Genomic DNA, 22,584 nt, shown 5'->3' on the forward strand with positions numbered 1-22,584 from the left:
TTATAACTTACAACTTGGACCAGAGAGTATAGAAAGAGCATAATTTTAAAACATACAGCATAACTTCTTTTTCTTTTTGTAGCATTAATCTTATCACTGGTCATTTAGAGGAACCAATGCCAAACCCCATAGATGAAATGACAGAAGAACAAAAAGAATATGAAGCCATGAAACTTGTCAACATGCTTGATAAACTCTCCAGGTATTGTATTCCCATCCATTTTCTGCTTGGTTTCTAAAAATGTTCTATTTCTTTGTCTCTCTTACTGAGAGTTACCATGGAACAGCAACTCTGGAAATCCATGTGAATTGGAACAGGGTGGCCCGGGCAGCAGTAGTTCAGACCTCTCTCGGCTACCATGGTTTTTCTACGTGTGCCGCTTCTGGATGTGCATTCTAAACATTTAAACTCTCAAAGCTAGGGTAGGAACTACTAGATCACTGTGGTATTTAACCAACTAACCTCCCTGTCTTCAAAAAGATGCTGTGAGTTAGGTTCAATGATTTTGCTGCTTCTTGTATTTTTGTTTTAGTCTGTTTTGGTTCTTGTTCCAAATCATTATGCTTTTTTTTTTTTTTTTTTTCCATTTTTGATGTGCAAGCTGGCAATTTCTGTCTTTTTGGGTTGCTCCTGAAACCAAGAATTCTAAACTGCCATGCACCCAACAGGAAAAAGTGAAAAGGAATAGCTCAAATTAAGGGTTTTCTGAAAGCAAGTGCTTGTATTAGGGGTTCTAAAGACAATCTCCCCTTCCCTTCTTGCTTCATACCACCTTCCCTTCCAAAAATAGCCAGTTTTGAAAATAATTAAGTCAAATATGTACTAATCAGCAACGAGTCATCTTGGAGGAGTTATTAGAAAATATTAATTCCTTTCACACTTGCCTGAATTGCTCTATTTTCTAGTCATACATTGAGTCACTGTCTCCTTTAAGCCATCTTGAATGAGTGCTTCTGTGTGTTGGTGGCAGCTACCACTTAAAGGTGTATTTCTTCTGATCGTTTTCGTTTTCACAGCAACTATGTAAAGGCTAGTATCCCTCAGTCAGGAGAAGTAGCAACTGGAATGGGAAAGCCAGAAAGCCAGCCACTATAGGAAAAGGTGTAACAGAGAAACAAGTAGAGGCTAAAAGCATAGCAGGAGGCTGACGGACTTCAGACTTAGGGAGTGTGACAAGTATGGGTAGACACTGCAGAGTCTGAGCTTTTTGCAAATGATGCTGGTGATGTGGTAGAAGCTATATAAAAATAGCTTCATCATCTGCAAAGCTAATAGGACTAGAACTTAGTGACTTCCAGATAGTCCTTTTAAGTTTTCATCCTTTCCTAAAGAGGGTAGAATCTACAGCTAACTAACTATGCACACAATCTTCAAGTGACCTTTGTTTGCAAATGACATTCTCCATACCTTTATATAGAATTGACATGTTCCTTTACTGAAAGAATTATAAGCAAAGAGAAGACACTTATAGGCAAACCTATAGGAAACAGAATAACAAGGTGTGAATGAAATCAGAAACATAAGATTTGTGCTTGGCTACTTCCAAAAGGATCGAACGTAGCTAATGAAACTGTGGTTTAAGTACAGAAGTTAGGATGAGAACTAACAGAGTCCATCTAGTAGAAGCTGGAGAGGAAAATGTTAATAAGGACCTATGTGGAGCATATCCGTGTGTTAGAGCAATAAACAAATTTCATAAATTTTGCTGAATATGAATTCTTAAAATATAACACAGATGCTGTTCAACTGGCCTATATACCCTAGATGAGTAAACTCCAAGCTAGGAAAGTGGGAGATGGGGAAAGGACTGCTTAAAATACTCCAGTATATTCCAGGTATTTGACTTACTGAAAGAGATAAGACCATTCCATAAGGCATCCCTATGCAAGGGACAGAAAACGGTGCTAGGTCCTTCTCCTTTTAATCCCAGGGGAATCCACATTTCTAGAAGCTGCCAACAAATAAATAGCCTGAAGCTATGTCAAGTCTGAAATTGCCAAGCTTCTTCCACTTGATTTAAACTATGCCTCAAAGAAGATGCATACTCACCCAGAATCACCCAGCAGATACCCAACTCAATCTGAAGGTGATACTCCTTTTTGCATGTATAAAGCAAAGCAAATATGTCTTGTGTTGGTTTTGATGGTACCGATTCTGCCATTAAAATTGAAGTTAAAGGCAACTTTAAAAACAGTTCTAAACCACAGACTTTTTGCATGACGTGTGGTGGGTTTTTTACATTGTCTGCCTTTGTGTGTGTGCTTCCTAACATTTGCTCTTACTAATGATCAGTGAGAAAATTGTATGGAGATCAGCAGTGGGCATTCCAAAGCAGGAATGCAAAGAATGAAGCCATTCTTTATGCATCTTACATGTTTGTCTTAAGTTTCTGCTCTCTTTTCACTGTTGATTTTGGGGTTTTGGTTTTTTTGAGGTAGAAGAGATAGCATAAAGCCAAAGTAGACTAAGTTCAGTACAATTCAGGGAACATTTATTAAGCAGCTACTCTGTGCAAGGCACTGTGCTAGGAAGATGAGGGAGATTCAGAGAACATGACAGACTCTGGAAAACGCACATTCTAGTGAAGGAAATGGCTATGATATTCTAAAATACAAGGTAGATGGAAATAATGATAAAATAAGGTCTATATTGAACTGTAAATACCCAGGAAAAGGAGCAGTTCATTCTGTTTGGATGAATCAGGGACTGTTTCACAGGGAAGATATAGCATTTTTGCTGATTCTTGAGGTTTAAAAGGTATTTATTTAATAGATAAGTGGAGAAATGACCATTCATTCCAGGTAGAGGGACATTTACTCTTGTCAATAAGATAAACCTTTGGTATTCACATACTACATCTTTCTTCCAAAAGACTCAGGGTGTTTTATCATTATTTAATTATCAGAAATCTATTATCAGATTTATAACTGGGGAGGAAGTGAGGCTCAAAGAAATTACCCCTGAATATATCTAAGCTAATGACAGGATGATACATTTCCTTTAACAGTTTGCAAAACACTTTCACATACCTTCTCTTTGTAGCTTCATAACAAAGTGAGATTAGGAACTTCGTTTTCCAGAACTCAAGACCTTTGCTCTGTCCACTGTGCTACTGTGTCTGTCTGTTAGAGTTGGTGTTTGCCCGAACACTTCCTAATCATCCTCTTCAGCATTGCGCTGCTGGTCAGTTCCCTCAACCGTCACTCTGAGGATGTTCTGCATCCCACCAAGTCTTCATTGTGCTAAGAGTGTACTGTAGCTTTGTCTAATTAACTTTCCTTCTCCAAAATGAATCATTTTCTCCTGGGCCTGAAGTAAAAGGCATGTGAGTAAAGGATAGGGTTGGAGGTGACGTGGCCAAGGAATGGACACTAGACACTTCCTTTTTTCCGTCCATAGGAGAGCAGATGTGAAGGACCCGCACCAGGATGGTGGTTAGCAACAGTGGCCCGTGCCAAAGCACTTACCAAAGTGATGATTAAGGTTGGTCATGCCAAGTACTGTTACTGAGCCTGGTGTAGGGTGTAGATGTCATCTACTACCAAAACTGTAAAACCACCGATTCAAAAATTAAAGTCACATTTCCATTTTGCCTCCATGCTGGACATAGTGACTGCCACAAGGAGCTCACCACCTTGGCAGCTTTATCACAGCTACATTTCCAAGGACACTGGAGAGATTCGTGTTCCAACATTTTCTTCCCATTGAATACCAGCTGACTTAGTAATATTCCTAGTGATTTTGTGTGTGTGTGTGTGTGTGTGTGTGTGTGTGTGTGTGTGGATTGTATTTGTGACAGATGTAGGTAAGGGGATTGGCAGTAGACCTGGAGGTCTTAAGAGTTTGAAAATAATCTGAACCCTGTAAATCCCATCATGTCTAGCTAGTACAGTGCCTTGTACCCTGTGGTTTCCCTAGTGTGTGATGAGGAAATAATGAACACAGCTGATCCCCAAATCTGTTGGGCAGCTTTTGGCTCTATAAAATACCCTATGTGGTTTAAGACTTTAAACTTTACCTTTGTCAGTTCCATTTCTTGGCCAGATATAATGACTAATTTGAATCTTGGGGTACATAATTTCTCTAAAATAATCATTGTAATATGTAGCAAACAAACATAAGCATTAAGGCCTGAGGCAGGAGATTAAAAATGTCAAATGAAGCTTTCTATAATGTGAGAGCAGAGCTGAAAAAGGGAATGAAATTTGCCTTCCTCTCCACCTGCTCTTTCCTTCTTTGAATTGGAAAAAAAGCCCCCACAACTTAAGTGGGGGATTAGAATGGGGACTGTGTGTGTATACGCAAGTCCAGTGTGGCTAATACAATTGCGTCCACCTTAGCTACAGCACACAGCTCGTGTGTAATAATGACGCCTCCTCCAGAAGAAGGGAGAGAGGATTGATTGGCTTAAGCGTAAACGAACCAAAGGAAATAATATTTCAAGTTTCAGTTTTGTTTTGATTTTCTAATCCCCTTTAGTTCCTTAATTGGAATCAGGCACTGATTAGTCTTCTACCCCACCCTTACCCGGTCACATTTAACAACATTTAACAATGTACATTGATTGCTTTTTTGCTTATATATTTTATCCAAATCTAAAATTTACATTTAAATAATTTTCCCATTTCTTATCTATTCCATATCATATATATATTTTTTACAGCCATTGTGTAGTATTTGGGACATGGCTTTCTTAATTAATGCAGGTTCCAAATATGGGATTCTGTTTAGACTTACTAAAGCTGGGACAAGCAATCAATGACTGAAAAGCAATACATAACTTTATTCCTTATGAATAAGTTACTCACATAAAAAAAAAAAAAACCTGTGATCACATCCACCTTTATGATAAGTTAGTCAAGGACTTGCTTTTCAGGTATGGTTCAGAAACATGTTGCAGTTTTTAAAGTGTTTTGAGATCTACTGTAGGTTCAAAAGTGTAAAGATTGTAATTGTTTATATTGGAAAATCTTTTAGATCTGTGCTGTCCAATACGGTAACCACCAGCCATATACTACTGAGAGCTTGAAGTGTGGTTAATCTGAATTGGGATGTCCTATAAGGGTTAAATACTCAGACTTTCAAAAACTCAGTATAAAAAGAGAAATGTAAAATATCTAAATTGTTTAATATGGATTTTATGTTGAAATATTTTTTATATACTGGGTTAACAAAATATATTAAAGTCAAAGTCAGTTTTACTTATCTTTTTCAGTGTGGTTACTAGAATATTTTAAGATTCCATATATGGCTTATGTTATATTTACATATGGCAACACTATTCTGATATCATTAAAATACACTGTAAGGTTGCCTGGAAGTTCAATTAAGGGAACTTGGATCCAGTTAATATGCCCTTAAAGTGGCAAGGGAGGATTAATTTGAGGAAGTTAGTGTTGTGTATCTTTAGGTTATAGAGGGCCTTCACTGGCTAGACACCTCGAGTAGGATGTCATGCTCCCTTTGTATTGCTTGTTGGTAGTCACTGTCCTTTAAGCTCTGTAGAAGGAATGACTACTTTGAGCTCTTAGTTTAAGCACTAGCTGAAATGGCTTCTAATAGAGAAACCTCAAATAAGAATGTCCCCTGGCTGTTTGTGCTGTTAGCTACCCTCCTTCAACTTTTAAGTCTTTCTGATTGGGGACAGCATGTAAGAATTTCAATTTCTGCTGCTATATTCAACAGTGTCAGTTGGCACGCTGACCTCTTATTTATTTTACTAATTTGGACAACAGGATAGAAAACCCCTGTGGAGAAATTACCAAGAAATAAGAATGCCTTCACTTAAGGATAAAACTGAATTTGATTCTTTAGCACTGTCCCTAACCTCTTTCTCCATATTTTTTTAACCATGCTGTTTAATGTGAGGTAGGTAACAAATTTTTAGAAGCTTTGCATGTGATTTTCTAACAGAAATGAGAGTAGTAAAAGACTAATATTTATATAGTGCTTTAAAGTTTAAAGAGTGTTTCCATTTATATTATCTCCACTGATCATTAAAGCATCCCTGTGAATTATTAGGGCAAGTAGTGTTTGACTGAAGAACAAACAGAACCAGTGATTAGGAGACTGACCCAAGATCAGGCATCTGGTTGATGACATAGCCAGGACTCGATTCTCAGTCTTAACACTCCAGATCTTATGTCATTTTGAAAAATGACCAACAGCTCTCAAAAATGTGTCCATCTGATTTTAAATAAGATGTCCTAAATTTTAAAAAAATGCAAAGTGCAAAGATTGTAAGCATATTTACCTGAGAATTAAGATTTGGAAGACCCACATTCCTGCTCTTTCATTCTGTAGTTGAGATCTTCTCGAAGATCAAGTGAGGTGCTAAAGTAAATAGTTTATATCAAACACACACACACACACACACACACACACACACACACACAACTTTATAAGAAGGAAACCAGTGAAACTGCTATGACTCTTTGTTAATAGAAGTTTTTTATTTTAAAAAGAGAATGATTATAGGTATTCTAACAAATTCTTATATTTAATGCAACCACATTAAGAAAATCTAACTTTTGAAAGGCTTCCCAATGGGACTGTTTAGGCAACTCCCAATTACCTTTACAAACAGAAAGAAATCCAAAATAGATGATATGCTGTGTCCATTTGTCATGGAAATGATATTTTTTATGCTACATATTCACCTTCCTAATTGTACCCAGTCCCAAAGCACAATGGTGAGGTCTCAGGGACGATCCCAGAATTGTTTTAAAAGATACAGCCTGAAGACTTTGAATTTGCTGTGGAAAAGCCACCATACCCCTCCAAAAACCCTGGGGTAGCGGCTTAGTGAAAAATCAGTGTACCCAGTCAGGACTAGGAAGTCATTAGATGAAAGACCATGAAAGATGAAGGATCAGGGTCCAAGCCCAAAGGACACTTTTTCCCAGTATGTAACTGAACATGTTAAGCAATGGCCAAGGTTATAATATTATTCCTATGAGAAAAAGGGGTTATAAACACTTGTAAGCATATCAACAAGTTACTAGGCAGTCCGTTGAACTTTGGTGGAGTATGGACCATTGCAGTGATGCTGAAATCTTGAAATAAGATGCACTCTCAGACTTGGGATTAGAGCACAGATCACAGAGCTGCTTTCTCCCAGCTAGCACAGGCTCCACACTAGCAGGCATCTCTTGAAAAGCTCTGTGTTCATTAAAAATGTTTTATGTATTTACCAGTTTCTCACCCTTTCAAATGTGAAAAGGAATTAAATATGAAATGGCTAATTTAAAAAGTCAGGGTTCTTTTTTTCCAAGCAAACCTTACATTAAGAGCAGGAATCCCTGTGCCAAAGAAATGGTTCCCAATTATCCCGTCTTGGGTTTTGTTATACATTGTACAGAAGTCAACAAAACGAGTATGTAACAGAACCTGCCTAAATAGCAGCCACCCTCATTAGAAACAGGGAATTAATCAGAGGGCGATTGAAGGAAGCAGTGCCTCACAGGTTTCCCCCTTTTCTTCTTTTCTAATCATAGAACAAAATATATGACATAAAAGGATCGGAACTATTATGCAGTACTCAATTAGAGGGAGGTGAATAGGTCTCTAACATGCTGTTTTATCAAAAGAGCAGACTGGTGTTTGCATGACTGTTGTTTCATTACAGACCCTGTCATTAATTCCATGTGTCAATACTGCCCTGTAGTACACAGAGCAGACAAGAAAGAAGAGCCCTTGAAAACAAGGGAATGATTTTTGAGTCGTTATCAAGCTAAGTGGCAAGCGGGAAGCTGAAACTCGTATAGGTAAATTCGAAGGGACTCTTGGGAGATCTGCAAGTGGGAAACAAGAATGCATTTTACCAACTGCTTAATTATGTCCTGTTTTTCAACAAGTACACTTGAATTGAATGCTTTGTTTGTATTGCACAAAAACATGTGCTGTGGGCAAGAGTATTCTCTTGCTTCCAGGTCAAGTAAGGTGTTTTATACACATATACATCTGGCCTATTCTATAATGTGCGATTGGGTGTTAGTGTCTGAGCCCCAATTTTGCACTGTCATTTCTGGGGGAAAGTCTTACATAGGAACCAGAAGCCCTAAAAAGTAGAACCTTGTCTAAGGTTCTGAGAAGTTACAGAAACCCAGGTATCCCAGAGGACCATCCTTACAGGGAAATGGTGGCTCAGGAAAATGTTAAAATATATCTGGGGGAAAAAAAAAAAAACAGACCAGAAATTTTAAAATATGGTATAAATCCCATAATCTCCCACCCCTAAATCTTTAAGAAAGTATTTTTTGGTTTCCATTAGCAGTTCCAAGGGTTAGGCTGGGGCAAAGTAGGGTTTCCTTTCTTGGACCTGCTTTATCTATGTCCTTGTGCCTGGCCAAGCCCTTATAGATTATGGTTCCTTATCGTTTAGTAAGATCAAATTTCTAAATGATGTTTCGTTCCAGTTGAACATTCTTGGAGGCTTATCTCTTCCCTGGCCAGATGCCTGATCAGATGAGAAGCCCGCCATGATACTGTCACAGTGCCTAGAATGGGCTCTTTATCCAGTAGACATCACTGTACTTTTTGATGATAACGAGGGCAGTCTTAACTTATGTTAAGGCCTGTGTATAGCATTGAAGGTAAGTATGAAGGAGTTGTTGCTATGTGAATATCTTAATCCTGATGCACATTTCAATATACAGTATCTCCGTTTAACCATAATGTACATATATCTGACACCTAGCCATTCCTTTTAGATGTGACCTTCATTTTTAGTGCCAGTAACTCTTCATGGCCTGTTTATTGAGGGCCATGACTGAATTTAGATCCTCCCTTGTTAACATTTGCCATTGCTGTGATTTACTTTTGTAATCATTCTAATCATCTGCCAGTGGTTTCGCAGGAAGGATTTCTGTTCTTGATGTAGGTCAATTATAGGTTGGATGCCGTGTTTGACTCTTAGGCTTAGAATATCTTGATTAGAAACAAAGGTTTAACAGCATTGAGTTTTAGTGTCTTAAAAACCTTGCAGCTTTTTAAATAGATCAAGATTATTTAGTAGCCTAATATTGAGACTCTTAGAATAGAATCTTGGGGATCATCTTGTCCAACCCCTTCATTTTATAGATGGGGAGACTCAAGCCCAGAGAAGGAAATGACTTGCCCAAGGACACCCAGCAAGTTAGAGGAATATCTGAGACTAGAATCTAGACCTCTCGCTGCCCCATATATAAGAAGCTGCGTCTACACCAATCAGTAGTTCAGTTTCCAGGCTGTATGATACAAAGGGGGCCTGACTTTTGCACGGTCAGAATGTCTAGTGACATTGATGCAAGAAAATAATAAAACTAGTTAAAATAATGAGAAGGATTCTTAATAAATGGTTCTCTACTGTTCTTCATTTATGACATGACCCATGCATTATATCCTTTTAATAAGCATTTACTGAGCACTTACTGTGTGCCCCCAGCCTATACTAGATACTACAAATCGCAGCTAGATAAGACATGGACCCTGCCCTCAAGTTGCTCACCGTCTAGCAGAAAACAAGAAATCCCTGGAAAGCATTTTGCAGAATTTCCTGTAGAATTCTAATGCCTTTCCTAACTCTGTAAATGATGATGAAAATGAGTCTTCTGTGCAGAGATCTAGCTTTTCTCTTGATCATGGTTCTTTTATTAGGAGTCCCATAAGACACTATACCTTTTCTTTCTGTGAAAGTGCAAGATAATATCAATTACAACTAAATTTAGTGCATAAACACTTACTGAGGACCTGCTGTTGGCAAGGCACTGTGCTAGACACATAGGGATATGAAAATTGAATAATTAGAGCATAGAACATTTTCCTTTTAAATGTCAGGGCAATACCGTTTCATAGCTTTCAAACTTTGTAACGAGGATTATTTTTTTTTAATATTCTTAGATGTAGGGCCCTTGAAATCGAAGACAAAAATACCTTTGTACCATCATCTAGACTTGTCAGCCTAGGATTCCAGTCTCCATTCAGATCCTCCTTTGTATCCCATATCTGTTTTGAGCTTTCTTTTTCCTTTACCTCAGCCAAACCAGCCTGCTTGCCAATCTCTGCACACAACTAACTCTTGCTTCTGTGCCTTTGCTTGACTAATTCTTCTGCTCCTAGGATGGCTTTATCCCCATCAATCTATGTCCATCGCTGCCATCACAGTCTGGCCCTGAGTCCATCTCCTGCGAGGAGCCTGTGATCAGGCCCCATCTCCTTCTGTGTCCTTCCCACACATACATAGCCCGGTTGATGGTGGAACAACATTTCTGTGGCATTCATTAATGCTTCCCATTCTCCATCCACATCTTGCTGATCTAGATATAACATCTTACAAAATGAAACAGTCTAGTATATAACCAGATCATTCATCAGACCTTTTAGGAGTGAGTCTCTATATCAAAGATTTCATTTGGGTATTTGTGGGCTGTTAGTTGTAGGACAGAGAAGAAGATCAGAAACGTTGAGATGGGAGTTTGATAAGTAAGCCTGGAGTCCAGCAGAAAAAAAAGTCCCATATCTGTGAGAGATCCTCTCTCCTTTCACTCCCAGGTAGGACAAGAAATTTCCTTTAAACACATTTCAGTTACAATAGGGGGGGAATTGATGAACTGTCAAGCTAGGGAAAGCAGGGCTCTGCCTGTTAATCATCTCAAGCTTGTTGATCTGCTGTTCTGTAATTCTTTTAATATTGTTTAATGTGTGTGTGTTTTATCTTCTGAACTGACTAAAAGCTTCTTGAGGACAGGGACCATGTCTTTTATTTGCTTCTGCATATTCAGCCCCCACTTATTCCCAGAGCCCCCTAACAAGCTTGGGGAAGTCTCCAATAAGCACAGAAAGACAGGAAAATCAACTTGCGGTTCCAACCACATTCCAAGCTATTACACTACAGTTTACACATATAGTGACCTTTTGCCTTCAGAGCAACTCAGTGAGGTGGGTATTTCTATCCCAGTTCTACAGATAAGGAAATTGAAGAGAGTTCAAGGTCTTATTGCTAGTGACTGGTGGACTCAGGATTAGAACCTAGGTCTGTCCACCGTCAAAACCTGTATGTACCTTTCACTCTACCACAATCATAACAACTAATATGTAGGACATCTTTGCAGCTCACAGAACTCTTTGATCTACACCCTTTTTATTGCTACCCCTACTAGTTCTGTTACGGTTACGTCTTACATCATTGCTGGCAAGGAGGTAGAACTAGTATTATCATTATCCCCATTTCACAGATGGGGAAACTGAGACTCAGACTTACCCAAGATCACACAACTGGTAAGTGGAAGAGCCAGGCCTTCAAACAGACTTCCAGACCCCAGATGTTTTTGTTTTTTCACACTATATCACATTGCTGCCTTAATTCATTTGCACAAATGCATGACTGTGTGGCCAGTTAATCACAGACACCTCTCCTACAGAGGTGTCTAGAAGTCCAAGCATCAAACGGAACCCTCAGAGGAGTTTTCATGTTATTGGAGGGGTGATACAAAGGACCCAAAAAATAAATGCTTGAGAAGAATAGTTCATAAGTGAGAATTAAAATATGAGGCCCTTTATCCCACAGACAAGTTCCTATAATTTGGCCATGAGACGTTTGGATTGTTCTTAATTACTTCCATCGTAAAATTGGAGTAGGGATGAAACAGATGAAAATATTCCTCCTAGGTTTGGACAAGCTGGTAGCTAGCCCAGCATCATCCTGCTGTCACAGAAGTGGAGTCGTGTTGGTAGTGGTTTGGGGGCGGGGGTGTATCCACCCAGCGTCCCATTGCGATCTCCCCAGAATTCCTCTAGGCCCATCCAGGGTCCTGCTTCCGCCTACCCCAGCCCTTCACTCCCTACCCCTTACTGTACCCTCTTCCACAAGCCCCTTTAGACCTTTGAACTCTATCTCTCAGTGTTTTATTCCCAGCAGGCTGTCCCCTTGTCCTTTTACGTCATTAGTAGTGTCCAATATCACAAAATCCTTTAGCACAATCACTTAGAACTAGGGAGCTATGTTGTAAAAATATAGATATGTGTGTGGTGTATATTAGTGCCAGAGAGAAGTTTTCATGGGAACAGGTTGTTTTTCTAGCTTTCCAGTAAACATTTCTACCTGGTTGTCACGCAAGGGCCTCAAGCTCTTCAGGTCCTAGAAGAGGTTAGCATCTCCCCACCAAAATCTACTTCATCTGTGGTGTTCTTGCTCCAGTGGATTGTATCCCCATCCTCTCGGTCATCTGAGCTGGAAGCCACAGGGATACTCCACTTCCTAGTCTTTCTTCACCAGCCTTCAGCCCTTCCAGTGGGTCACAGCCCGAGTCCAGTGTCCTGTGTCCTGTCACATACACTGTACAGTGACATCCTAATGACTGGTCTCTCTGCCACCAGGTTCCCCCTGGTCCGGTGTGCCTTTCACACTGCTGCCAGAGACACTGCCCTATAAAACAGAGGTGACATCCCTTACAGACAAACCTGAGCCTCTTGGCATTGAAGACGCTTAACCACTAGACCCCAGACTGCCCTTGCAGCCTTACCTCCGGCCACCTCTTCATCAAACCTCACCACTTTCCAAACACTGGGCCCTTCTGCAGCTTCATGAGAGCACATAGAGAAGAAATTGACACAATCCAAAAAAGTACACAAAACACACCAGTAGACGGGACCCTACCGAGCCCTGTACACCGTCTCCTTTGCCTCTAAGGCCCTGTGACTTCTTTGCCCAGCATTGGATACCTGTACCTGATTTGTACTGCTGTCCCTCCCTTTCCCGGGCAGTATGGTCTATGCTTCATCTCAGGAGCTGCCAGTTCTTTGTTCGTGATCCTCTGACAGCATTTACCCCATTACATTCTAAGTTATTTTTCATACATGTTTCACCCACTCCTCAAGGACAGTTGTGCCCAGTCTTCCTTTCCCTGCCTGGTGTATGACCTAGCTCCTGGCCTGTAGGTATTGAACGGACATTGAGCAGCTGAACTCAGTGTGCTCCTGTAATGCAGTTAGAGCAGTTAATCCAGATGTGATGCCCTGCAAAGAGCACAGGAGCCCTAGGTCCCAGGTCCAACTTGGCCCTAGGTGTGTGACCTTGGGTAAGTCACTCAGTCTCATTTAGCAAACAAGGGTGTTGGACTAAATGATCTCTGAGGCCCCTTCAACTTTAAGTTCTATGATTCTGACCCCATTTCTTGAACCAGGAACTGCATTTCCTCCCTTTTAACTCAGGAGCCTCAACATAGCCAGGCAGCCATCCCCATTACTCAAGTGGATTTTCAGACTCTCAGAAGTAGTCTGTGATACTAGCCAGAGCTGCTTGCTCAGGCTCCTGTTGGCTTATCCAGGGACCACTGGGCTGTTCTCCCCCCTCTCCGGGAGTGTCACTGCACCTCCAACACTTCACACTGCTGTGTGGCTGACCCTCCCCAGGCGGGAACCCTTCTCTGTGCCGGCCTAAGGGCCAACAGCAAGGAGGCAGAGGGAAGGCAGGTTTTACTGTTTCCCTTTACTCCAGATCCCACCAACATTAAGCTGCTGCCATGTGGGTTCTTGGTTATATATATGTTTTCAGGGGGTGATGCCCATTTCCTTGAGAAATTTGAAGCAGCTCATGTGCCTCTTCAAGGCTACTTGTAAAGTCTGACATTTTGGGGGCAGGAGGAGGGCTAGAGTTAGCAACTCAACAGGTACATTTGCCATAATCTCCATGTAATAAATAAGAGCCTATGAAGAGATTAAATAAATCTTTCCTAATGCTTTTTGATTGACTTAATCAATAATTAATCATCTTTAGATGAGGCTGTAACTCGTGGAGTAGATATAATTGGATTAGCTGAAAAGAGGCAGTTGGGGAGCTTTGAAGAGATTAAAATGGCTGTCAATCCCATAATTAAACTGCCACAAACAAAAGCAATGGTGTTTAAAAAAAAAAAAAAAAGGAGGAGGAGGAGGAAAGAGAGAGAAGAAAATAAGAGGGAGGGAGAAGGGAGAAGGGTGGGGAAGGCCAGCTGACTTGGATTGGATTGAGAAGTACTTATGTATTGCTGTAGATTGGAGAGGCAGAATCAAATCTGACCGATTTATTCCACTGAATGAAATCCATACATATCAAGTCAGCCACTTGATCGTATGCCTGGCCCACTGGGACCCGTGAAATTTTGGCAGCTTCAACTTCACTAAAACAACGAATCCACAAAAGGAAAAAAAAAAAAAAGTTAATTATTAAAAACAGAAGAGACCTGCTCCTTGTCCTGAGCCCATTTAGACCTTGACTTTTCATACTTTTAATTGGCTTAGTAGGTTTGGCCTGTGTGAATGAAGTCTTTGATCTCCCTCTTTTTCTTTCCATGCCCCTTTCATCTTTCCTGTTACAAACACACAGAGAGCTTGAGGAAAAATACTTTGGTTTTTAAAGACTTTTCTTTTTAAAAGGATGTGGATTTGGGCGGGGGGAGGGGTGTGTGTGTGATGCTGGTGAATACTTTTTTTTTCTCTCTTTTATCTCTTTTTCCAGAGAGGAGTTGCTTAAACCAATGGGACTAAAACCTGATGGGACAATAACGCCTTTGGAGGAAGCACTCAACCAGTACTCTGTCATCGAAGAGACCAGCTCTGACACAGACTAAAAGCGTCACCTGCCCAACTCTCAATATTGCTTTTATCAGCATCTTTTCTCTGTAGCTCCAGGGGAGTCTTTTCTCTAAAACATTTATGCCCTTGCTTTGGCTAGAAACACATTAACTGGTTTACTCATTGAGAATCCAGCATATTTAAGAGGTGATCCTGTGTTTTTGCGATACCGAGGCATTCGTACAGAGCTGCAGTTAGATGGAGTTGCAGGGGCTAAAGACACAGAGAAAGAGTAATTCCATTTCATCAGGATGGAACTGAAAGGACTTCGTTCTGCAAAGCAGCCCTGGTTGAATCTGGCCGTTCTGTTTGCCAGGGTTCTTAGAAGATAGAGTCGCGTCCTTCCTCTCACCGGTGAAAGCTGCCCTCCTGAATCTCCAGCAGACAGCGGCACGTGAGAAGCAGAACGAGCTGCTAATAAACAAGGGCTGAGGCAAGCGACTTCTTAGATCAGGACTGACCACGTGGAAGCCAAGCAGCTGCTCCATAAACCTAGCCCCACTCTTCATTTCAATTTTGTATAAAGATGTGGAAGTGCACACACAAACACGCACACACACAGCCCCAGACTTGCAAACTGATTACATTCTGAAAGTTTGTATGTCGCTTATCTAGAACTTCAGAATACATTTCTCCCCATAAAGGGTTATAAATGATGGTTTAGTTCTGAGGCAGCTACAAATGCCTATTTATTCCCTTATGTACCTTAACACTAGACCCATAGAACTGAACCCCCCCGCCCCTGCCCCGTCTGTATCACTGCATGGGAGCGTGCATTCTGAGCTCTGACCCAGGGTGCCAGGAACACACATCCTCCGATCCAGCAGAGGGGATGGGGACTCCCCGAGTCCTGGGGGTTCTTGTGTGGCCTCTGCCGGGGGTAGAGGGAGTCAGCGGCACCCATCTGTACATACAGGTCATTCATATGTCACAGGTTTTAAATTGGGGACTGTGTGTGTGCCTGTGTGTGTGTTCAGCCTTTCTACCCTAGGTGATCAGTTTAATGGTAACTTTATTTATTTAAAAAAAGAGAAAGAAACACAAGTAGTTACCGTTAAACTGATTAAAGCTGTTTATTTTTACTTCTAGAATTGGTCATAGGAGGAAGTAGAAAATGGATCCTGCAGTAGACAGCGGGCCTAGTCAGTCAGTGGCTAAAGCCTAAAGGGGTCGGTTTCCTTTTATATGTGTATGTATGTAGATAACACACACATACATACATATATACACATAGATGATGTGCTTAACCACTGCCTTTTAAAACTTTAAATTAAATAAAACATTGGGGTTGATTCAATGTAGCCATCTCTGTGTGTTTCTTTATAGATGACCTGGGGTAAACAATATCCCAGAATTTGTGCTTCTCTGAAGTGCTTTCACATCCATTATCTCACCTACCACAAGAGCCTTTTTAAGGATAGGTAAAGTACACGGAGTATTAGTGAAAGATGTCATTTAGCCAGAAGTCTCTTCTCTGGCAAAACAACAGTTCAAGGATGGAATTTTAAAAGGCCTTTGAGCTACCAAAAGAGGTCACTAGAGTTTCTTGCAATTTACTCATAGGAGAGATCCTCAAGAATCTTTATTTACTAAAATCTGCATACATTTATAACAGGTTTAGTTCTCTGGCTTTCAAGCCCATAAAAAGTGGCAAAGGAGGCCGACAGATGGAAGACAGGTCTACCGAAAGCCACCGAAGGTCAACAGAAAACTGGACAGGAAGGCGAAGAGAAGGAGGAACACCACTCCAGGCATCACCAGTCTGGGACAGTCTGTTTCCCAAAGGACAGTCTGGTTGACCCAGAAAGATCTGTACAAACAGTACAGCCCATAGACAAGTTCGCATAGAGATGACCCAGAGTTTATTTTTAAAAACTGAGTAAATCCAGAATACTCCAGAATAAAAGGCTAGGAAGAATACAACCCCCTTCACGATTTTCATCCTGATGGTTAGAGAAGTGGTGGGTAACCCACGTTTTAACAGCAAATGAAATGAAACTCGGTAATTCCTAAGTTAAGATTATGTGGGAAAGGTTTAGAAAAAAGTACTTTTGTTACTTCATTCTACAAATGCATTTTTAGAGTATTTTTATAATTTCTACAATCAAATAGCTTTGGCCTGAAGACATGTCTCCTGAACTAGCATCTTGCCAGCTTATGCAGAGGGTCCGAATGGTCCTGTGTAAGTAGCTGTGCTCCTGTGCTTTCAAGGAGTTTGGGTTCTCTCTGAGGTTCCCCACGCCAGGCACTAAGCTCTGTTTTTGAAGAGAGTGTTTGCAGGGGGAAACGAGGGACCTCATTTTGCTCACGGAAAGAGAACGAACATCTGCAGAGTGCTTACTATGGGCTGGGTTTTTTGTGTCTCTTCTCACATGTAACCTCATCGCATCTCATGTGGGAGACCATCTCTGGAAGGCCTCAGTTTCCCAGTGTCACAGAAATAGGAGTCCGAGTCTGGCGGGCCCGACTCCCGGCACCTCCTGCGCCTCCCCACCCTGACCACCCAGGTCCTCGCTCTGCCTCCTAGGGCTCTGGAATGCTGGACAGAGGGCATTCTCAGGCCACTTTAAGCAATAACCATTTCAGCAGAACAGTTTAAGGAACTTTCTAAGCAGGGAGGGGACCTGGAGTTGAACTGTGAGCGGGAAACTTGCTCAGGACTGGATTTCAAACAAGGGCCTGGAATCTTTTGGGTTAGAGACGTGGGCTGCCAGCTTTCCCCAGACAGATGCTCGCCACGGTGGCCCGCAGTGGGGATGGTGAGAACACGCTGGCCACCCGCACTCTATGGTCTGAGTGCCCACAGCCCTCCTGACTTTCGACATGGTAAGGAAGTGTGTGTCCTGAAGTAAGGCACTCGAGCCATTGCTTTGGAGTAGCAACCCATCGGCGCGTAGGGCCCTTTCACTCACCCAGTGGTCCTGGGAGGTGGACAGACAGGGGTTCTTCTCCCTCCTTTATAAATGGAGACACTGCCTGAGGCAGTGCAAGTACTGAGTATCCCTTTATCACATCAGACTGTCCGCCTCCCAGTACTAGGTGTCAGGTGTCCCTTGTATGGGCTTCTCCCCACCCTACCCCACCATTGTAAAGGCAATATAGAGGTTCATTGGTTAAAGTTTGGAAAATGCAGAAAATTAAAGTTAATCCACCCAAATCCCACCACCGAGATAATCACCTGTTAATGTTTTAGTGTATGTCTGTCCTGTATTTTTTCTATGCGTATATAATTCATTTCATTACAAGATTGGGATCATACTGTATTTGCAGATGTGTGCCCTGCTTTCTTTAACATATTGTGAGCATTTTCCTACGTCAATAAATATTCTTCAAAAAGTAATGACTAGATGATACTCCATTCTATGAGTTGTGGTAGACACTGCTAACTGCCAACCTAATATTATTCTTCCTTACTAACACAGAAGACGTCATGGCCCTGTCCCCCAAAAAAGGTACTGGTGCCTTCTCCCATACTGGGAGGCAGCATGAGCCTTGCCAGCGCTGAAGAGCAGCTGGAAATAGAAACGGCTCCAGGAAGAGGAAATGTGCTCCACCATACAGCACCAGTCCCGCAAAAGCCTTAGCAGCACAAATCACGGCCCACTTAGATTAATGCCCAGATCATTCTACAGCTTTAGTCAAGGAGAGGCATTTAGCAGCAGCAAGGTATCCAGATGGCTCTTAGAAGTCTGCACGTGAAGTGTCAGCGTTTACTGCTGTATAGTCCAGATACGGGCATGCGTTTTCTTGGTGATGTGCTTCATAGCAATCCAAGAGGGAGAGGGAGCGCACAAGGACCGGACGCGCGACTGTTCTTTCAAGAAAAGAGGATACCTGTCAGAACCACGGAGGATGTGTCGAGCACAATATGGAGTAGGAACAAATGAATGGTGTTCTGGGAACAAATCACACGGGCGAGGGAGGGAAAGATTTCAGCTGTCAATAGAAGGCTGGAGAAAATGAGAACGTTTCCAGGGAGGATCGGCAGCACTATGCTGAGCCCTGCACCAGGTCTTCTAGAAGCACCAGAGCAGCTTTCCTTAAAGGGGGAGGGTGTGGGGAGAGGACCAAGCCTCGGTGCCCTGAAGCAATTACTGCACCGTGAGCTCTCCCGCGCATCCAGAATGGGCCTAGTTAGGTAGCATCCTCAGGGGAGAAAAAAGAGATTCTGGTCATTTTGTGCGCTCTGTGGTTCACGTGAACCATGGTTGAGAAAGGCTATCCGAAAGAAAAGATTATTATCCAAGCTTCTGGAGTCAGATGTAGGTTTTCTTTTAATGCAACGCCGTGAAGATCCGGGACAAAAGACTCCAGCATATCCTGGTCTCACAGACTTTTATCTTTTCTACATTGAACATGATTTCAGCTGTGTATATTTACGTACTGAGCAATCACTGTGCCAGATACCGTGCTAAGCACTTTACATACACTTTCTAATTTCACCGCCATAACAATCTTATGAAAAAACTATTATAATAACCATTCAGATGAGAAAACCAAGGCATAGAGAGATCGATTACTTGTGTACAAACACACAGTCATTAAGTAGCAAAATTTGAACTCAAGCCTGTCTGATGTCCATGTAAATGCTAGGTTATGTGTTGCTTTTACAATCATAGATGAAATAAAGTATTATTTGGGAGAAAAAGTGTCGAAGGAGAATTAAATGAAAAAAAACAGAATTGGGAAAGTAATTTTAACATGTTTTTCTCATTCCACTTCCATAGCTCTACAATAAAATACATTGGATCCCATTCAGGAGCTAGTCTCCAAGGGACCTGTACTCATAAGCATACCAATCCACATCAACTTGTTCAGTAAATATTTACTGGGAACCTACTATGTACCAGGCACTGTCTCAGGTACTTGGATATACAAACGTTACTAACTGTTCCCCTCCCCACCGTGTGAGAAGTTCATCACCAAAGCCTGCACCCCAGCGCTCATAGGACGCCAAGTAAAGTGTGGCTGTCACTGGCCAGGAGGATTGTGGGGGTTAACAAAATCTCATAGGCGACGTCCGAGTGGAGTTTGAGCTTGCCATGCATAGGAGAAAGACTGTTCTAGCCAAAAGAACTGGTTCAAACAAAAGCTCATAGAAAAAGGCCCAGGATGTGTTTGCAGAACACTAGCAGTTAAGTAGGACTGAAACAAAGGTATCCTAGCTCTCATGACAGGACACAGGAGTAGTGACATTTCAGGCAAGGAAAGGACACAGTGAGAAAAGTCTACAGTACAGAGAACAGAGTGAAGAGGAACAGACAGTAGGAAAACAGACCAGACAGACAGGTGTCACATCAGTGCCTGTGAGGGCAAGCGGGGCCTGGACCAGAACAGTGGCCGTAGGTACAGAAGACGGGTGAAGTCAGGAGGCACTTAGGAGCTGGAATAAATACACTCTGGTGCCTGAGAAAGACAAGAGAGAAGAGCTCATTTCAACTCCAACGAGAAGGACTTTGGGGAGAAGGTCGCTAAGGCAGTGGCTGCCAGCAAGTGAACGAAGTATCTTTGGGTCTGGGAATAGGCGGGTGGAGCTGCCAGTTATTTATCAAGGAATCTGCCAATTTGTATGGTCCCCCCAGGCATCATCTCCACGCGGAGTAAGCAAGGTCTTGGACAGACAGGGACTCCTATTTTGCAGACACTGTATGTACACACGTTGATGTGACGAATAAAAGTTCACTCGTAAACATTACTGAATTCATTGTATCCTTGCGCCCATCTGTCTTGGCTATATTTTCTCAATCAAAATAATGCTAATAATGAACAGCTATCGTGTGGAATGGTGATCCACAAAATTCAAGCTTTAAAAAAAAAAAAAATTCTCAAAACTGGAAAGACTTAGGCCTCTTAGCGACAAGTAACAGAAACTCAAAATAAACTAGCTTAGTAGTGAAAGAACACGGGGGTATTTTTCCGCAAAGGAGGGAGGACGTGAACAACCAAGCTGTGGAAAGAACAGAGGTGTCGTGGGGTCTCAGTTACAACTGAAATCCGAGTCCTGTTACAGTGCAGGAGGAGAAAGGAATTTATAAAATCCTTTTTTCACGGTAAGTGACTTTTAAGCCTATTATTTTGTCTTCAAAGTGAAAAAAAAAAAAAAAAAACACCTAAACACGAATTTTTTTCTTTCCTGCTGTAACAATTCTAATTCCCTTCTCCTCTACCCTCTACCTCACCATAGAGAAGCTCACTGGGAATAAAGTCAAACTCCGGAAAGAAAAATTCTGTACATATTGATAGATTTTAAAAACCACTACCCCTGAGTGGTTCAGTCAGTTAAGCATCTGACTCTCTACCTCGGCTCAGGTCTTGGTCTCAAGGTCCTGAGTTCAGGCCCCACGTTGGGCTTCATGCTGGGCGTGGAACCTACTTAAACACCACTACCTCATGTTACCCAAAAACTTGAAACTAAAAACTGACTATGGTTAATGTCTGATTTCTAGGTGGTTAAAAGAGTTACTTCCATAGTGTTAAAACCATTTGCACGCCAGAAGCACATTAGGCAACGGAAATTAATGAAGTAAATTTCATACTAAACATTTATGTGACCCATACAAGGTTACCAACTGATCAACAGTTAACAAAAAAGATAATCCATGTAAGCCAAACAATAAAAAAGTATTTTTTAAAAGTATATTTTTAACCATGTATGTGCAATAAGTGAAAAGTGATTCTAATTGCAAACAATTCTGGTTAAAAAAGCACATTGAACGCATGCATTTCCCTTGACCGGCTTAGGGAAACGGATTAAAATGGCAGTACGTGGCCGTTTTCAGGAAGGCTTATTTATGCACAATAGGACCATGAGAATGAAGTCAAGAAGACGATAAGCAGAAAAGCGCTATCGACAAAATTTTGGAGACTGGAAATTAGATGAACCAGGGAAAACTGACATAGAAAAAAGATACCAGGTATCAAAAAAATTAAAGCCGGCAAGGGAATCCAAAAGCAAAAGGACATGTGCTAGAACCAGCTTACAGCAGCTCATGAGAGCCGGTTGTCAAATGTTTAGGAAATTTACAAGCTGGTAAAAAACCATTATGAAAAATTAAATTATGTAAATTTCAATCATATTTAATAAAACAAAGGTAATAACTGTTCAAAATTCTTCACTTCCTAATTATGTTTCTAGGTTTTACTGTTACCTATGCTCTTAGAGTCATTCACGTCTGTTGTGTCTGGAAGGTGGAAAACTGGGGGTCCTACTAGAGCATTTCTTCTCAAGTCTGTGTTCGGCGACATCGTGACGACAGAGACAGCGGAGTTCAGCTATGGCGGGAGGATTTACACCATGGGAACGAGCCGCCAACACCACATCAGGGCTTTTCTCCCTGGCCGGCCAATTAAACTTTACCAGCACATCACTGGGATAAATCTTGCAGCACCCCAGAGTGGCTTAGGGCACTTCTGAGAATAAAGGTGTGGGTGGGTTTGAAACCTGCTGCCCATCTCCTCTCCCCCACCTGCTCCTACTGTATATGAGCAAGCGATTCCTATTCCGCTTCCCAGGAGAAGCCAGGGATCTGGCTCAGAAGAGGTTAATTCAAAGGGCTCAGGCACAGAAGACAGGGGTACTTTGCTATAAACAGGGGGATCAGATAAGAGACCTTCTCCCAATCAACTCCAAGAACACTGGCAGTTCGGACTCCTGGGGTTGAGAAAACTAACCCAAAAGAAGGATCTAAAGAGACTGGAGTTTAAGGATCTTCCAACGAAATGGCCCAATCCTGGCTCTTTCACGCTCAGTGAGGCCACCACTCACTCACTCCTTCCTCAAGCACACATTTAAGCACATTAGTGAACAAAATAAAGATCCTGACAGACCTCATGGCACTGCGACTCTTCTGGATAAAAACAGACAACAAACAAGTACGGCATAATGGTAAACCTAACATAGCATGCCACACGTGATGCCATGTCACATGACCCTAAGGCCTATGGAAACTAAAGCAGAGGTAGGCCCAGGTAGAAGTTTTATAAAGGGCATCAGG

General features: G+C 41.7%; 1 protein-coding gene across 12 annotated transcripts in view; it reads left to right on the forward strand.

The window, feature by feature from the left end:
* Window positions 1-15,887, forward strand: part of RIC8B (RIC8 guanine nucleotide exchange factor B) — a 102,932-nt gene extending 87,045 nt beyond the window's left edge. The window contains exons 9-12 of one of the 12 annotated variants that reach the window (XR_006601067.1): window positions 83-1,836; window positions 1,932-2,087; window positions 3,401-3,484; window positions 7,629-8,207. Coding sequence is in view for 6 of the 12 variants with exons in the window: in XM_003989206.5 (XP_003989255.1) it covers window positions 83-202; window positions 14,475-14,586 (232 nt within the window). In the remaining 6 variants the exon portion in view is untranslated. Of the gene's footprint in view, window positions 1-82; window positions 2,088-3,400; window positions 3,485-7,628; window positions 8,208-8,418; window positions 8,596-14,474 lie in introns of those variants that run through there. The other 11 variants (XR_006601064.1, XR_440809.4, XM_045062267.1 and 8 more) reach the window with 11 other exon arrangements.
* The last annotated feature ends 6,697 nt before the right edge of the window (window positions 15,888-22,584 follow it).

The sequence above is a fragment of the Felis catus genome, chromosome B4, assembly GCF_018350175.1.
Source record: "Felis catus isolate Fca126 chromosome B4, F.catus_Fca126_mat1.0, whole genome shotgun sequence".
Classification (NCBI taxonomy): Eukaryota; Metazoa; Chordata; class Mammalia; order Carnivora; family Felidae; genus Felis; species Felis catus.